This window comes from Daucus carota, chromosome 3, assembly GCF_001625215.2.
Source record: "Daucus carota subsp. sativus chromosome 3, DH1 v3.0, whole genome shotgun sequence".
NCBI lineage: Eukaryota > Viridiplantae > Streptophyta > Magnoliopsida > Apiales > Apiaceae > Daucus > Daucus carota.
Genome location: NC_030383.2, coordinates 46757320 through 46771533, shown reverse-complemented (window position 1 = coordinate 46771533; position 14214 = coordinate 46757320). Strand labels below are relative to the sequence as shown.

Here is a 14214-nt window from a genome sequence, read left to right as displayed (position 1 = left end):
CTCCGTCAAGCATAAATGCAGCGATGTAATATTAGCCTTTTGTGTAAATAATAATCTACTACTTGTAGATATAGGCTACGAAACCCCTCTTTCATCTTCACTGTTTAAATCTCTCAAACAAACCCTAGCTGTTAAATCCAAGATTCTTGAAGCTACCGTCTTTGCCATTTAATTAAGGTGTTTTTTCTTTCCTTTTTGGGTTAAATTTCAAGATTCTTGAAACCCTGATATTTGTTTGTGTTTTTATATTAAGGTGATATTGGGAAGTGACTTTGGATGACTTGTGGTATGTAAAGTTTTGAACTTCAATGCTTATTTATATGATTCATTCTTTCCTTTGTTAATTTTGGAATTTGATTGTGTTTGTTTGATTTTCTTGATTTTGCTTTATTTTTAAGCTATGTTTGCAATTGAATGTTGATGTTGTTGGTTTTTCTGGTTGATTTTGATTCAAGTTAGTTTATTAAATTCATCTTTGATTGGATGATAAGTGCTTATATTGTTGGGTTGCAGCAGAAGAGAGAAAAGGACGATATGTTTTTCCGAAAAACAGGCATGCTAACATCTAAGAATCTGATATTTTGAAATTTTTATTAGTTAACTCCTTTTGTTACAAAACTATGATTTCGGGCACATGAACTTTACAGAAGTGGTATGAATTGAAGAAAAGCAGAGGATGTGAATTTGTAATGACGTTGTTAGCTCTACTAAAAATCTGGAACACGCTAGAAGTAATAATTTAAGGTCTTCCCCTTTCTAGGTTGAGCTAATATCATAGTAAAGTGTGTATATATATATATATATATATATATATATATATATATATATATATATATATATATATATATATATATATATATTCAAGTTCACGCATTATATATACTTGTGGAAAGGACATCTAGTTTTGCTTGTATCTTTTTCTTTAAAAATCCCTTGTTCAACCTTATTATAATTTCCTTCTTATGATAGCCAATGAGTAAGACAAATAAAATTTTGAAGGCATTTCTTGAGAGTTGAGACCATCGCTGAGAACTCAACAAGTTTGTTCTATTGATTTTCATGTATAATTTTCATATAGAGTGTTTTGTCTTGTGTTTACATAGTAATTACTTTCACATGGCACCATGCAGCTTGGTTTTCCAGATTATTCCAATATCATAATTCTCTTTATGGGAGCATGCTTTATATGAGAGGTGAAAGTGCTACAATACAAGATATAAGTACTAAAACGTGTCATTGAACCATGATGATTTGTTACACTGTGAACCCAATATATAAGCTCTTAGTCTTGGCTAGCAAGTCTCTAACCAAGCGGAGTTACCAAACAAAAACAAATTGTAGTTTTCTTTTTACTGCATGTATTACAAATGTGCCTAACCTGTTTCTGCCATCATTTTTGTAATTAAATGGAATTTTGAGCATTATCTCAGGATCTTCGCCCCATCATATCTATCTACTCTGCTTAGTCACCTTAACCTAGAGAGCTACTATATATGACCTGATTGGTTTCTACATATGAGATGTACCTTTAGTCTCTCGTACATAGTTTTCAATTCTTGATCAGTTAGATAACATGAAAGGTTTTTCTGCTTATATAATCACCTAATGCTTTTGAGGTTGATAAAGGCCATTTGTTTTAGCAATATGTCTACAGCTCCATCTGGTTTAAAACCTAGTCTTTGCGAGTTGAATATTCTTTTTCAGACATGATTGGCATGTTTCTGTCAATATTTGTATAATGGGATCTATATGGCATGCACTTGTTTGCTTGAGCTTTTGATGGTTGCAGTGGTTATATGTGTATAAATTTAATTTTGTAAGCGTGTACAACAAAGATATTATAGACTTATTCTTAATTTGGGTGCTACTACTTAATAGGTCCAGCATGACGATTACGAAAGTGTATCGCTGTGTACATTCGTCTACCTGTGTCTGCACGAAAGGACATATAAGTGAAGAAGTTATTTTCTTACTACTACAGCATTTGAATTGGAATCCTAAGATAATTGCAAGTCTTTCTCGTGTATGCAAATGGTTCGATGATCTTGCTAAAAGAGTGCTCTGGAAGGAATTTTGCCGGACAAGAGCTCCCAAAATGATGCTTGATTTGCAATCTAGTGGGAGTCACAGTATTGATGGGAACTGGAGGGCACTAGGGAAATTGCTTATATATTGCTCAGGATGTACTAAGGGTGGATTGTTCAATAGCACTCATATACCTGGCCACTTTGCGTACAGAACTCGGTTCTCTCGGACCTCAGGAAAAAGTTTTCTCTTACCTCAATGCAGATCAGATATTTTGTATGTTTCAGACCCCTGTGAACATCTTGACCAAGGGGAAGAGGGAGATGTGGGGTTTTTCAGGGGCGTGTTTAAGTCGTTTGGAGTATCAAAAGTTCGGAAAATGCTGATCGGTAGAGGGGCTAAACTTCATCCTACGGAAGTGTGTCCATATTGCAAGGCAAAGCTCTGGAGCATGCTGCAAGCGAAGATGATACCACAAAGTGCTAGCTGCAGGTTAGGGGCTTACGATGATGCAATTGAGTATTATGTGTGTCTCAATGGACATGTTCTTGGAATTTGCACACTTTTGCCATTGTCTGATTCAGAAGAGGCATCTGAGTTGGAGTAATTACTCAGTGGAAGCAGAATATATTGCTGCTCTTTGTAGGTACACTTAATGATTCTTTTGACAAATTAAGTTCAGCTCTACATACATGCAACTACGCCGTCATGGATTTTTTGTGTCAGCTTATCTAACATTCATAATTCTATAATCTGATCAATCATCTTTCCGATGGAGTATCTGTAGACATCCTTAAGCTGCTTGTTGTACTTCAAAAGCCTATGTTACCCAGACTCGGTTAAAAGTGTCCAACATGGATACGTGTCCGAGTTTCAGACTCAGCAATATTCTGAAAATTTTACATAGTTTTGGCCTAAATAAGTGTCGGAATGTACATACCCATGTCCAAGCGTCAAGTGTCTGACACGGGTACACTATAGACAAAATGAAGAGTCGGGGTAACATAGTGAAAAACATTGCACCTCACATCTCTCCTATATCAGCATGTACTGGGAGTATCTGAAATATTACATCTTCTAATTGGACAGGTATAACCGTTTAAAGAAATTCAAGCTTTTATTTGTTTGTTGTCGGAGGATTTCTGCAAGCAGGGAAGACAAAGTTGCCTTGTATTGAACTTAAAAGCCTACACTGTAAGTCTGTAACGGTCACAGATGCTATATATTTACAGCAAGTATGCTGTTTTCAGTTCTTTTCACCTGTTGCTGGCCGTGGGATTTTTGAAGATTTAGCTAATCTTTTGGTTTCATCAATCATTACTAGACCCTTGTTGCCTGAAATGTGTAAAAAGTATGTAGCTACATTTGTATTTGAAATATTATGTACTCTTAACCACTTGGTTATCTAATCGTGCTCAACTCAGCAATATCACTTCCACTAACTCTTCTCTAGGCATGGACTTTCCGGAATTTAAATACTCATCTAGGCTCTAGCTCCTCTGCGGTTTGAAGTTGATACTGTTATGAGTTCAAGTTCCTGTACTTCAACTCGGCTGTGTGATTAAGTTCATATTTCTCGTTGCCTGCTGGATTCTTAAAATTACTCTGCCCTTAAATTAGGTGGGTGTTCGGCTTCATAATATAAATGTGGTCTTCGCCTCTTCAGTCATGTTCTTAAAAACAGTTTTCAGAAAATATATAAACATAAAACATGATAATGTTGTTTCTGGTAAACATAAAACAAGTCTAACAACATCTAGGCAAACTTTTTTTTTGTAAGATTGATTTCTGATGTTCAGTTATTGATCATAAGAGGGCCATGGGAGCTTGTGTTTCCTTTATTAGGTATTATAAAATTATTAACATAATAATAAAATATTATAAATCATCTTCTGAAGTGATATTATAACATCTTTAAAAAGCCAAATTTCAAAAAAAATGTATAAATCACTAAAATAAATTAAGATTTTGAATTCCCGTCTTAAAAAGTCAAAAATCGGCTCATACTCCCTCTGTCCCATTTTAACAGATGTTTGACTTTTTAATACGTATATTGAGGTGCAAAAAAATAATATGTACACTCAACTAAAAAATTCAATTTTTATATCAAATAAAAGTTTAGATTCCGAACTTTTATTTGATATAAATTTTATAAAAAATAATTATGTTTATATGTGATTTTTTTAACATCTTAAAATACGTGTAAAAAAGTCAAAAGCAGTTAAAATGGGTCGGAGGGAGTAACTTCTTTAAAAACGGTACAAATAAACTGATTTTGACTTTGTAAACCGGAAATCGGCAAAATAAGCTTTTGGGAAACAACCACATAGATGATACTAATTCTCTGATGATCGCACTTCGAAAATGATGTTCCAGGGATGAATCTGTCTGGCTGTGTTTACAATATTCTTCCAAGGGGTGGTTGTCCCAATGCAACTCATAGGCTTCAAGAGATTGACATCACCCTTTGCTCCATGTGTTGCACTTAAATACCAACTTGGATCAACTTGTCTCAAATGATAAGTATTTCAAAATAAATTTGTATTCAAAATTACTATAATTTTTTGAGAATTAGATTGTTAATTATTTACAAGTTACCTCTGTTATACAAATAACTCAACAATAAAATTTAAAATTCCTCGTTCAGACAAATTGTCTTTTAATTTTTATAAACAATTTCATGCCTGCTCGGCGTACTCACACAAGATTTACTCAATAGTATATAAAATAGACATTTCTTCAAACATGTTTTAATTCTAAATTATAATTAAAAAATTAACTATAACTTATTAATTCGGACAATAAGTCGAAAACAATGCTAAAAAAACCCGGCCAAACGCCCACTTTATTCCATGTATGGGTTATTTTTTTTATTTTCTGTCTAGGGCATGCACATTGAGAATTAACCACAACACCTATCAGCCTGTTTCCAACTTGATGCCCTTACTATACTTGGTTTGGCTTCATGTCCATTGCCCCCCAGGGTAGGCTTTGCTTAATGCATAAATCCAAAGATAACTTTCCTCATCTTTACATCTAAATATATATTCATCTCAGCATATTATTTGTTACAACTAACATAGTTTACAATAATACAATGCTTTATCCTCATAATTACAGAATCCTGTACAAAATTAAAGAATTTTGTTAACAGATTACAAGTATATTCAGCTCAGTTTGGTATGATTGCAAGTGCATGGAACCTTAAACGGTCTTTGAAAACGTTTCTGCTTTCTCTGCTGTGGTATCTGAATCAGAATCTAATCTCTTAAAAACTAGCTTTTGCTGAGGTAGCTGGCCATTGGAAAATGCTGTGACCTCTGTGTCTATGAAGACTGTGTCTTCATCCTTAAACTGTCCCCTCAAGATACCCTTGGCAAGCTCATTCTCCACATTCTGCTGGATCACTCGCTTTACAGGCCTGGCACCATAGCTTGGATCATACCCAAGACTTCCTAGGAGTTTAATAGCAGCATCACTGACTTGAAGCTTCATTTTTCGATCTGCTATCCTCTTTTGAACACGTTCCAGCTGTGATAAACGAGTTGAATAAGTTTTGTACTGCATACTTCGAAGACTCAAAACTAGTGCAACAGTAAAACCAATACAGTTTCTATCCCTGGGACTAGAGATAATTATCACTATAAAAATTTATTTTTCAATAGAAGTTTATGTACAGTAATAATAATTTAATAAAGAAAACTACCATACATTGTACAGAACTTGGATAGTGAGGTTTCCCTTGATATCTTTTTAATCAGTGATTCAAAAGATATATAAGATTCTTAATTTCTAAAAAATAAAAACATGCCTTTAACTTGAGGGAAAAAAAATTAACATACAAAATGCATGTATATTGTACATAAACTAGATTTAGAATTATCATTCATGTAAACATCTACAAGATCTAAAGACAAATGTATATACATCATGTAGGCCTTTAATATATTTTCGAATGTATGTTTGCATCTTTCAAAATCTCTTGTGTTTTCTTCTTCTTTTTTTGCCTTTTACATATGTAGATCCTAGACAAGTATTTTAATATCATCTTAAGTTTAATGCAAAATAGTAAAACGATTCTATATACTTATATAATTTAAAATTCTAATTCTAATCTATCATTATATAAAGGTCATTTGTAATGGTCCTAAAAGACGTAAAATATTACACTGCAGAATTGTTCTTATTCATAATCGGTGACTTGGGAATAAGAATTTTAAAACAAAACATATCTTGGTTAGAAAAACAACTGTTTCTAAATTAGTCTACATTATACATAAAAATATATAGATTTTGTATTGTGTTTTTGTTATAAACTTGGGTAAATTACCTACGGCCTTAGGAGCATCAATATATATTACTTTAATTTGCAGTTGAAGATATTAAATTTATGCAGTGCAAGTACAGGCTTGAATATGTACCTGTATCCTGACGATACTGTTGATCTGGTCACGATCAAGAGGCTGAAAAACTATATACTCATCAACCCGATTCATGAACTCCGGTCGGAAAACTGACCTAGCAGCATCCATTACCTTCTGCTTTATGGTTTCATACGTTGTTTCTTTCGACACGGAGTCATCATCTGTATTAAGAATGTATTGTGAACCCACATTTGAAGTCATAATGATGACAGTGTTAGTGAAACTCACAGTTCGGCCCTGTGAATCTGTAACTCTACCATCATCTAGGATTTGAAGAAAAACATTGAACACGTCAGAATGGGCTTTCTCAATCTCATCAAACAAAATAACTGCATATGGCCTCCTCCGGACAGTCTCACTCAGCTGTCCTCCTTCCTCATACCCTACATACCCAGGGGGAGCCCCTATCAACCTTGAAACCGCATGCTTTTCCATGTACTCACTCATATCTATTCTTACAAGGGCCTCTTCAGTGTTGAACATATAAGAGGCAAGGGCCTTTGCTAGTTCTGTTTTACCAACTCCTGTAGGACCCATGAACATAAAGCTAGCTATTGGACGGTTAGGATCTGAGAGACCTGCTCGAGATCGCTGGATAGCATCAGCAACAGATGTCACTGCAGGATCTTGACCAACCACGCGTTTATGTAGCTCCAATTCCAAGTGTAACAGCTTCTCCCTCTCTGACTGTTGTAGCTTGGAAACAGGAATACCAGTCCATTTACTCACAAGCTCAGCAATGTCACTCCCACTAACTTCTTCTCTAAGCATGGACTTCCCTGACTTCATGTACTCATCAAGTTCTTTTTCTGCAGTTTCAAGCTGACGCTGCAATGAGTTTAAGCTCCCGTACTTCAACTCAGCTGCCCTATTAAGATCATATTCCCTCTCTGCCTGCTGGATCTCAAGATTTACTCTGTCAATCTGTATTTAAAAACAAACACATTCAATGGAAAGAAGAATATTGTCCTTTGGGCCTTGACCCCACTTCTTTCGCATGGAATCAATGGAAATTATACTATACCCACTTCCTCCACGTGGAACCAACAAAATTATCCCACTTCTTCCATGTAGAACCAACAATATTAAGCTATACATATGTGCAGTATTTGACATGGTGACAGGGCAAAATAATGTTTTATAGATTACTCCCTGCTGAGATATACCTCTTCTTTTATTGATTGTAAGCGTGTCATGACTGTTTTTTCATGTTCCCACTGCTCATTCAATTCAGCCTGGGTCTCCTTTAATAAATTCAACTCCCCTTCAAGACGACTTAATCGGTCTCTGGAAGCTTTATCAGTGTCATTTGTAAGAGATAGCCTCTCCATCTCTAACTTCAGTACTGCACGATTAATCTCATCGAGAGCAGTTGGTTTTGAGGTGATTTCCATCTTCAGTTTTGCGGCCGCTTCATCGACCAAGTCAATAGCTGTAACAAAAATGAAAAAGTCAGCATACTACAACCTCCAGATTTCCTGAACAATTAAAAGGGAAGGTATTTAAGCTTCAGAGTTCACTTATGCAGAACACTTCAATACAAATTTTTTCATCTCATTCTGATATTTGCTGGGAAAGGTGACATCAGCACCCCAAATCTTTACAAGCAGTATACAACGTCAAATCTTTTTCATATAGGTTTATGCTAGTGTGTTACTATAAAGGCAAATGATATTAATTAGAATTCACCTTCACATTGCATATTAGTAGAATACACTAAACACCACTAGGATTTTCAATTTTAGTTACTTAGAGCATCTCCAATGGTGCTCTTAAATCCTTCTTTAAAAAATAATATAATATGTGGCTCCTAGTAAGTTAATACATTGAATACCGTGACAACTCCAACCCTACTCTTTATATTTGCTCTTTTTTCATATTTTATTATTATTTGAGAGAAAAGTTGGAGAGAGAATTAAAGAGAAGTGAATAGAAGTAGAAGGAAGTGATTATTTTATTCAATGAAAATAAGTTAAGAGCACCTAGATGCTCTTTAAAAGAAAGGAGAGAGAGAAACCTCTTAAAGTTTTAAAGAGCTACTAGGAGCCCATTGGAGTTCTAACTCTTCATATCCTCTTTAAATTTAGAGTTAAGAGCTTGTTTGAGGAGCCCATTGAAGATGCTCTTATATATATGTGGCAATATGCAACTGTATTCTAGAAAATATGGGGGCCTTTGTTGTGTTCTGGTGCTGTGTCTAGTATAAATACATAGAGCTGCATGAGAAGGGAAGTGGAAACATACAAATTTATGTATGTTTTTCTCATATTTAATATTCATTCTTCCTCTTGAAATTTAGAACTCGGTTTGGCATTGCTGTTGCAGACAGCAACAATAGTTTTTTGCTCAAAAGCAGGTGAAGAAATGTTTGGTAAATCTAAAAGTAGCTTTTCTGAAAAGCAAAGCTTTAAAGTTGCTTTTAAGAAAAGCATGTCCCCCAAGCTTTTGGAAAAAACTGTTTTTCAGCTTTTGCGGGAAGCTGTCATAGATTTCACTATCAAACCTCACCAAAAACATTATTTTTTCTATTATAACTCAAATTACGCAAATATAAAAATATTACCAAACAACTATCTGATTTCTACAACACCACTTTTTTTATCGGCACTTTTTTAAAAGTATAGCAGTTTCTAACAAAACTCCCAACAGAGTTTTTCTAAATATGAATGCGATACTTCTCTTCAAATTTTTATGCAAGCTATAATTTCATGCTTAATGTGTATACATAATGTATAATGTCTTCAAGAGAAATAACAAAATGGAAAAACATCGGTATCTCAGGGGTTTCTTACTTATTTGTACAATAGTTGTTGTTTTAAAAGAGTACTATTAACACAGAAAATAAATTGTTCATAAATGCATCAATAAATTTTTGAGATAAAAATGTTTTTTAAAAAGGTTTTATACTGTTATATATGCTTCAGAAAGTGAGAAAGTTCTCAAAATGTTATACAAACAAAGGCAAATAACACAAAACTGTCGATTATGGCAATGTTAGTAGCTGTGATTTTGGAAATTTGTTATGCCCCCACTAATCTACAAGGATGGCCCCACCACTGCTAAACACCCTCATACAACTATAAAATTCACCCTGGTTGATCTCATATGGATCAAGTTAACAGCACTAAAATTTTGAGGTACATACATATCAGATTTTCAGTCATCATCAGTATTGAAGAAGTCAGAAGAAAATATATCAATTAATATAGCATTCTGGAAGTTCAATGTGGAGAATTACCTTTATCAGGTAAAAAGCGTCCGCTAATGTAACGATCTGAAAGAATTGCAGCATCGACAAGTGCACCGTCAGAAATGCGAACACCATGGTGCAGCTCATATCTTTCGCGAAGTCCACGGAGTATAGAGACGGTATCTCCTACCGTGGGTTGATCAACAAGCACTTGTTGAAAACGACGTTCCAGGGCTGGATCTTTCTCAATGTATTTACGGTATTCATCCAAGGTGGTCGCCCCAATACAACGCAATTCTCCACGACCAAGCATCGGCTTCAAAAGATTGCCAGCATCCATTGCCCCACTGGTTGCACCTAAACATTAACACAGACGACCTTGTTTTTATGATAACTTAATAATTTCATCTATTTAGATAACAAAAATAATCATATGAGCCATCAGATGTAATATGAACCAATTTAGGGGAAAAAATGACAAGACGGGGTGGAAGTAAGAGAGAACATATACAAGAGAATGAAGATATGCATTGTCTCATGACCATACATTCAATTCAAACTCTAACATATCCAATGGTAAAGTTAAAATCTCAAAGAATAGACTCTGCAAGAGAGTACCTGCCCCCACAACTGTATGAATCTCATCTATGAACAGAATTGTCTGCCCATCTGATTCTGTCACTTCCTTGAGCACAGCTTTTAATCTATCCTCAAACTCACCACGGTACTTTGCCCCAGCAATGAGAGCACCCATGTCTAAGGATATTAACTGAATTAAGAAATCATATTAGTTTACTCTGCAGAAAACTTAATGCAAAGAAAAGAATGATATATCCTGAAGATGTATACAATAAATTAATCACCTTTCTATTCATTAAAGCTTGAGGCACATCTCCTTGCACAATTCTCTGGGCAAGCCTATTACATTATACATATAATAGAAAAGTAATCAGATAACTTTTGACAGTATGAGAAAAAATCATACACTATAATAAGACCGTAAACTAGTCTCCCTCCCCTCCCCTGATTGTCCTACTTGCACAAACCAAGACCAACCAATAAAACTTACTTTTAACTTTTCTACTTCCAATTCAACCCTGCATAATGGAATGGTAACATCTCTACAATATATGACCTATTAGTCTTCAACTCTTGTGCGTGTCTGCGACAGAACACCTCATTTGAAACTGGAAATGTTTATTAGTTCACATTATAGATCATTATTCTGTACCTTGTTTATCATGTGAGCTTGATAACATGGTCCACACTACTTAAAATACTTTGTAAGGAAGCTGCAAGCTTATTAACATTGACAGCAGTCAAGCTCTCTTCAAGTTCACGCTATGCATTTGTTCATCAGGGAAACAAGAAGGAGAAAAGTGTAAGTTTACCCTTCAGAAATTGCAGTTTTCCCAACACCTGGTTCGCCAATTAGCACGGGGTTATTCTTTGTTCTCCTGGAAAGAATTTGGATGCACCTACGAATTTCATCATCTCTTCCTATCACCGGGTCAAGCTTTCCCGCTTTTGCCATAGCTGTTAAATCTTTACCATATTTCTCCAATGCTTCATATTTCCCTTCAGGATCTGTTTCACAAATGAAACAACTGGATATCCTATTGATGAAAAAAATCCACTATACAGTATCACTAATATTCTTTTTATTTTCTCACTTTCTCTTAGACACCTAAAATACTAAATACCAAGATGTGACATATTATAGGAGCACAAAAGAAAAAAAATATATAAGTCTTGGCTCCAAGCCTTCAACTATAAATAACCACTAAATAGTCAAGTATTAAAGACTCAACACTTTTAAGTTTTCCATTGGTAGTATAAGAGGGGAGCGAAAGTGTCCAAAATCTAGTCAAGGTACCCCCAGATAACAGATGGTCACAATGTAAACATTTAAACACTAATAGGGGGAAAGAAAAACTGTGAACAAACCTTTTAGTCCTATACACTTTAATTTGAAATTACACATATATTAACGATATAAACAAAGTACGTAATAAATAAAAAGAAGTTGATATGAGCACATGTACATCATGTCTACAATTGTAAAGTAAAAGATCCGCAGAAGGTAATAGGTCATCATGTTGAAATTTTTGGCCAAAAACAATTACCCCAATAATTGTGGTTTAACTGAATATTTCTGAGTTTTGGCGTGTACATGGAGCACTGAGGCTATGTTTAGCACAACCAGTTGTAGCAAGAAGTTAGATGCTGCGACCTTATGAGCACTTAGCTGAAGTTTATGTTTGAAAAAGGTTGTGTTTAGAAAACTAATTCTAGTGGTGCAAAGTGTAAGAATACTAGAATGACATATAAATACAATTATATAAATAATCTTATGGATACAAGTTCTTAAAAAAATTACATGTAACAGCATTTTACAAAGTCTATATTTACCTTGGTCAATCACCGTTTGGCGTCCTCTTATTGCTTGCACAGCATCTGTTAAAGCTTTCATTGAGATCTGAAAATCCTTAAACAATTGTTTTCCGAATCTCTTATCTTGCACGAAACCAAGTACTAAATGCTCAACCGCTACAAATGAATCATTATACTCTTTTTTGTAATCTCTGGCTCGTTGTAATAGGGTTTCCAGGTCTCGCCCTAACATTGAACCCGCAGAATCACCGATAACCTGGATTTTATGAGCACAAATAAAAAAACAAGTTGATACATGCTACGAGGACAAGTTTATGAGACTAAGCATTGAAACAATAGAACTCCATTCACAGTATAGTGAAGTTCGAACAGACAATGCTAACAGTAGCACTTGTTCATCAATACTTTAGACAATACAGTAATTTTAAGGGCTCCTATGTCAAACACTTGAATCCATAATTAGGAAGCGAAATGTTGACAAACAAATAACCGAAGAATAAGCTATAATTGATCATCATTTGAAATTGCATTTCCATAATTAGACTTAGATTTAACCAATATGCAACTGTTTACTCAAAACTTATTAGTAAACTGAGAACCAGTCAATCACAATTATCGCAACCACACTGTGTATACCTTTGGTTGTCGTTTGATAAACTTATCCGTAGCATCAAGAAGGCGTGTATTATCGACACCAGCTTTCGAAAAAATACGACGAGCAAGTCCATTCTTCTGTTCCAACAAAGCCTTCATCAGATGTTCCGTCTCAACAATCTGATGCTTATTCTCTTTAGCCACTTCTGGCGACGAAACAATCGCTTGCCAGGCCATTTCCGTAAACTCCTCTTGTGAAACCTATCAACAAACACAACAAAATCATCCTCAAATCATATTAAATCAAGATTATTAATTCATCAAAATTTCGAACCTTTCCGCTAGAAGCTTGGCAGCGAACTAGAGAAGGTCTAGGATTGGCTGGGGAAAAGACAGGGCGAGTTTTTCGGGTGAGAGACGCGGAGTGTCTATTGAATTTGAATGAGAGAGAGCAAGTTAGAGCTTGGAGAGGTGGATAAGTGGAAGAGAGATTGACGGAGAGTGTGGAGGAGTGAGAGACCAGGCTAGTTTTGTTACTTGGAGGTCGGTGTATGGCGGAGAAAAAGGTCGCCGGAGAAGCCATTGCCGGAGAACGGCAACGGTGCTATTTGGCGGTGAAGTCAGAGCAGTGAACTGGTTGGTTTGGATTCACTGCACTGGGGCGTTCAGAACATGTGAAGCAGCTAATTTATATTTATTATTATTGATTTTTGAATCCTCACAGGAAATTTGAGTATATTTTTTGGTTTCATACTTCATTAACATTTTAAGTCAATGATTTTAAGAATTTTTATTTTTATGCTTATAAATCATATAAATAAGTATTTGTTATAATATTTCTCTAGTCGAGTTATATTCTAGTCGAGTTATAGTCCAGCCCAAATGTCCAGGACAAGTCGTAATTATTATTATTTTTATTGACGTGAATATTTTCAGAGTCAAAAATATTATGATAATATATATTTTGATCAAAGTATCGCGGGCATTATGCGATTGAGTAACTAAATAGATATTTTTTTCCCAAATTTTTTAGAAAATTTGTTATGCATTTTCAAATTAATGATTATACTTAATTTCAGAATGAGTAATTAATCAAATAATTTAATTTTTTATTTATTTAAGACATGTCACGCATTTCAGAATAGGATATCATGTGTTATCTAATTAATTGAATAGATTTTATTTTTTAATCTTAAAATCTTATCATATACTATATACCACACCTTCATCTGCATCACTGCATGTATAGCATCGCATAGCATTTCAATTTAACGCGAATGATCATCAACATTATCATCTTTTCATTAATTATCTCGTCGTCAAAGACAAATATAAATAAATCGGGGCTCATTCTCAAAACGATTTAGCAACAAGTGATTTTTAATGTTAAACTAATAATATGTATTCAATTATTGGTATAATATATTTTTCCATTTAGACAAAGCTTTTTTGGACTTGCTCTTGTCTGCGGCTGCTTGAAGTAATCTTGCGAAACGTAATACATGTTTCCCCTTTCGATTGAGCACCACATATCTGTATTAATATCTGCTCAAGAAATTTTGGAATTTATTTGCATAGTATAATTTT

At 34.6% G+C, this 14214-nt stretch overlaps 2 protein-coding genes across 4 annotated transcripts; one reads left to right on the top strand and one right to left on the bottom strand.

Moving 5' to 3' along the window:
• On the top strand, nucleotides 1-3335 carry LOC108210504 (EID1-like F-box protein 2). Of its 3 annotated transcripts, none has more exons than XM_017381826.2 (4): nucleotides 1-177; nucleotides 254-286; nucleotides 1879-2667; nucleotides 3115-3335. In XM_017381826.2, exon 3 carries the CDS (start codon nucleotides 1886-1888, stop codon nucleotides 2630-2632), a length of 747 nt encoding a protein of 248 aa, XP_017237315.1. In that variant the 5' UTR covers nucleotides 1-177; nucleotides 254-286; nucleotides 1879-1885; the 3' UTR covers nucleotides 2633-2667; nucleotides 3115-3335. The 3 variants fall into 3 exon arrangements, with proteins under 3 accessions (XP_017237315.1, XP_017237314.1, XP_017237313.1); XM_017381824.2 differs by having other exon boundaries at nucleotides 2-177; nucleotides 1879-2671; XM_017381825.2 differs by lacking the exon at nucleotides 254-286 and having other exon boundaries at nucleotides 1879-2671.
• A 1695-nt stretch (nucleotides 3336-5030) lies between these two features.
• Nucleotides 5031-13347, bottom strand: LOC108214688 (chaperone protein ClpB3, chloroplastic). The gene is made up of 10 exons (XM_017386825.2): nucleotides 12962-13347; nucleotides 12670-12888; nucleotides 12052-12289; nucleotides 11031-11226; nucleotides 10503-10557; nucleotides 10258-10408; nucleotides 9688-9996; nucleotides 7616-7881; nucleotides 6447-7373; nucleotides 5031-5556 (listed from the first exon to the last, which is right to left on the bottom strand). The coding sequence occupies exons 1-10, from the start codon at nucleotides 13208-13210 to the stop codon at nucleotides 5230-5232; spliced, it is 2937 nt and encodes a 978-aa protein (XP_017242314.1). The 5' UTR covers nucleotides 13211-13347; the 3' UTR covers nucleotides 5031-5229.
• Nucleotides 13348-14214: the final 867 nt, after the last annotated feature.

Coding starts and splice junctions, on each gene's coding strand:
- LOC108210504 (XM_017381825.2), top strand. CDS start 1,886: ATGACGATTACGAAAGTGTATCGCTGTGTACATTCGTCTACCTGTGTC.
- LOC108214688 (XM_017386825.2), bottom strand. CDS start 13,210: ATGGCTTCTCCGGCGACCTTTTTCTCCGCCATACACCGACCTCCAAGT. Junction 12,889..12,961: donor GCCAAGCTTCTAGCGGAAAG/GTTCGAAATTTT, acceptor GTTTGTTGATAG/GTTTCACAAGAGGAGTTTAC. Junction 5,557..6,446: donor ACAGTATCGTCAGGATACAG/GTACATATTCAA, acceptor CGTTTATCACAG/CTGGAACGTGTTCAAAAGAG.